Genomic DNA, 3,221 nt, shown 5'->3' on the forward strand with positions numbered 1-3,221 from the left:
CATATTCTACACTCCTGCTATGCTATCCTTGGCAGCCACAGGCCCACTACTTTGCCTTCCGTGCTCATCAACTAAATACAATCCATGTTTAACATCGCAGCCACCCTGGCCTTGAACACATCCTCTCCAATACGTTGCAGTCGCTGGTCACCCAGAAAGGTTACAGTGGTCCCATCATCGGGCATTACATCTCCATCCAAAGTTGTGCTGTAATAGCGTGCAGATACATAGCGCTGGGGCTCCGAACTGTGAGTGACCTTAGTCTCGATGGTATCGCTGTCTTCTAGGGGTCCTTCGAGGAGGTTGAACACAAGGCGAGACATAGGCGCTGCTGCTTCTTCGCCGAACCTCGGGTCGATGTACCTGAGCAGTGTTCGTGTGCACACGCGTGCATGATATTGTTAGGGGTATGTATACAACTGAGCGCATACGCAAATAAGAAAGTATATTTAGCAACAATTACCAAAAGTGGGTCCAAGGCATTTTGCCTTTTTTACAAGTGAACATATGGATGCATGTGATGATGTACATGCCTGTGTATGCATCTGTAAATGTATGAACTACTATAAAAATATATATACATGCCTAGCAGATCAGAAAGGACTATATGGGCATATTCGGAAACATCCCAACATATGCACAAACTGATATTAGTATAGTACTTGTGCGTGATGTACCACACACCGTCTGGAACACAGTACACGCCAGGCCTTGTGCTGCAGGTCTGTACAGCCCTCGCGCGTAGGTTGTAGTAGCAATTGTTCTATGGTAAGCTAGTGTAATAGCAATTGTTCTATGGTACGCTAGTATATTAACAATTATTTCTATGGCACGCTAGTATAGTATCAATTGTTCTATGGTACGCTGTGAGATAATACCTGTACCTACCGATTTGAGTTAGATTAAACCCTAAAACCCTAAAGCTCCACTGGTTCTGACAACTGAGAATTGCCTTCAACGTATTGCCCCTATGTGTCGACAGTGTTGGACTGAACTAAAACACTCCAGTACCACTGCACCCAAATGTCCCATAGCAACACATGCGCGTGCCTGCTGAATCATTGAACACCATGCAAACCGGCGGTATGTATATAGTGCAACCACTCAGCGTGAAACTGTAACGTTCGAGTGTCTTGCATATTGCCCAAAACGAGACCAGAAGTGTCCATAGTCTGAGAATACTCACAACAGTACACATAGTACTGCCGTAGAGCACTGACATACGGAAGTAGCTATATGAGTCAGCTTGGGTATTCAACATATCCACCGCTGTCCAGTACATGCAATACCAAAACATGCAATACCAAAACACGCACACATGCCTATCCGCACGACTAACACCACATACCGAAGGTCCAGAAGCTGTCCGATAGCCTCGATATTCGTATCGTGTCCTACAAACACCGTGGTTCCCGCCCCTTCCCCCCCACGCGGCGCAAACAATGTCGAGCTCAACACAGACAACAAGGAACTGGCATCTCTGGAAGCCATGTAGTCGGAATAGTGCTGTTTCCAGTACACATTGGTGGTCTTCTGCAAGTCAAGGATTTGCGCGTCTGTGGCTTGGCCCCATGCCGAGAGCATGCCGCTCATGCGCTCCATGAGAAACACTTCGGTGGCCGTGGCCGCCACTTTGGTCTGCCCCGCTATTTCGCCCTATGGGATTCCGGGACACACGGAAATGTATATTAGTGCCAATGGTACAACACACTTGGCGTTCAGGCTAGTAGAGCATACAAAGAGGTCCTATAGCGACAAGCAGTACAGTCGTTTACTGGAGGGCCGCATTTAGGGGTTGATCATGGATATGGGATATGAGGTGGACGCATCGGCTACCAACAACTCAGGTGTAGAATGTGTATGAGAAGGCGAGTACAGCCCATGGTAGACAGCAACTGTGACACTTGAGCCGGACTACACGAGCTGGGTGCAAGGTGACCGGCTGTCAACGAGATTCAACTAATATATATATATATATATATCAGTTGATTCTCGTATATACATATATATATATATATATATAATCTGTGATCGGCTCCAGGGCCGGGGTACCGAGCTTTGGGGTAGAATTTGGCCATGTGAATTATCAAAATTATTGTGAACCATAATATTTACATTTTCACACACACAAATATATACTAGGGCCCTAATATTCACATCCAACGTTTACCAACTTCATATCATTCTTCAATTTACAGAATTTTTCGTTAACTAGCACTTGATTTCGAATCTCACATATAATATAATATAATATAATATATATATATATATGTGTGTATATCATTGGACTTTGCACAATTGTTATTACAGCTGGTACAGCTGGGACGACCCGAAGGCTTTTATTGCTCGAGGTGCGGAATCAAGAACACGCCACTCTAGTTGACTCGAACCCAAACCTGTACCACTCCGCGACCAGGAAACGCCATCTATAGCTACAGTAGACGCTAAGTATAGGTCAATATGTTTAACAAAATCAGACCTATATATTGTATTTCGGTTTAGATGAAGATTCAAGAATCGTTTGTGAGGTTAACTCGCCAGGGGCTTAGGGTTTTGGGGTTTAAGAATTTTAGAGTTTTAGGGTTTTCGAGTTGTTAATCACAGCTCCCAAGCGGTGTCAACGACATCCGTACGCTACCGATGACTATCCGGAGAAACTTCCTTACAAGCCCAACAAGGGTAATCGACAATACTATACAAGCTGATACAAAGCAATCTAAACAATCATAACAGCCCTAACAGACGGGCATCTGTAACTCGCACCAAATATACCTCCCTCATAGAGTTATGGTTTTAGGGTTGTGGTTTAGGGTTGTCGTTCAGTGTTGTGGGTTCATAGGAAGTTGAAGAAGCCGCATGTACTAGCATTCGACCATTAGTCACACATATACGGATGATGGGACTGACACAGCCAGTCGAGCGGCATCGACGGGAAATCAAATGTTACGCTATCTATGCAATCGAACATATCCCATACACTGCCAAACTTAGAAGAATTCGAGTTTGCTCGATATACACGCACGCCTATCAGGCGAGCATTTCGCAGAGCCAGCCCAGTCAACACCCTGCCTAGCACTCTACAACATATGTGACACTACACAGCCAACACCTCTATTACACACGCGTGTACGTACAGAGGTACAGTGTGTGTATGTTACAACACTGTCTAGTCCTCCCCAACATATGTGACACTACACAGCCAACACCTCTATTACACACGC

At 45.1% G+C, this 3,221-nt stretch overlaps 1 protein-coding gene across 1 annotated transcript; it reads right to left on the bottom strand.

The window, feature by feature from the left end:
- Window positions 1-9: 9 nt before the first annotated feature.
- SARC_11284 (hypothetical protein) lies at window positions 10-1,652 on the bottom strand. Its single transcript, XM_014294632.1, has 2 exons — window positions 1,349-1,652; window positions 10-363 (listed from the first exon to the last, which is right to left on the bottom strand). Exons 1-2 carry the CDS (start codon window positions 1,600-1,602, stop codon window positions 72-74), a joined length of 546 nt encoding a protein of 181 aa, XP_014150107.1. The 5' UTR covers window positions 1,603-1,652; the 3' UTR covers window positions 10-71.
- Between the last annotated feature and the right edge of the window lie 1,569 nt (window positions 1,653-3,221).

This window comes from Sphaeroforma arctica (assembly GCF_001186125.1).
Source record: "Sphaeroforma arctica JP610 unplaced genomic scaffold supercont1.1609, whole genome shotgun sequence".
In the NCBI taxonomy this organism is placed as follows: domain Eukaryota; class Ichthyosporea; order Ichthyophonida; genus Sphaeroforma; species Sphaeroforma arctica.

Excerpts from the sequence above, each read along its gene's own strand:
- SARC_11284 (XM_014294632.1), bottom strand. The coding sequence starts at position 1,602 with ATGGAGCGCATGAGCGGCATGCTCTCGGCATGGGGCCAAGCCACAGAC. Across the intron at positions 364-1,348 it reads GGACAGCTTCTGGACCTTCG|GTACATCGACCCGAGGTTCG; the intron begins GTATGTGGTGTT and ends AACACTGCTCAG.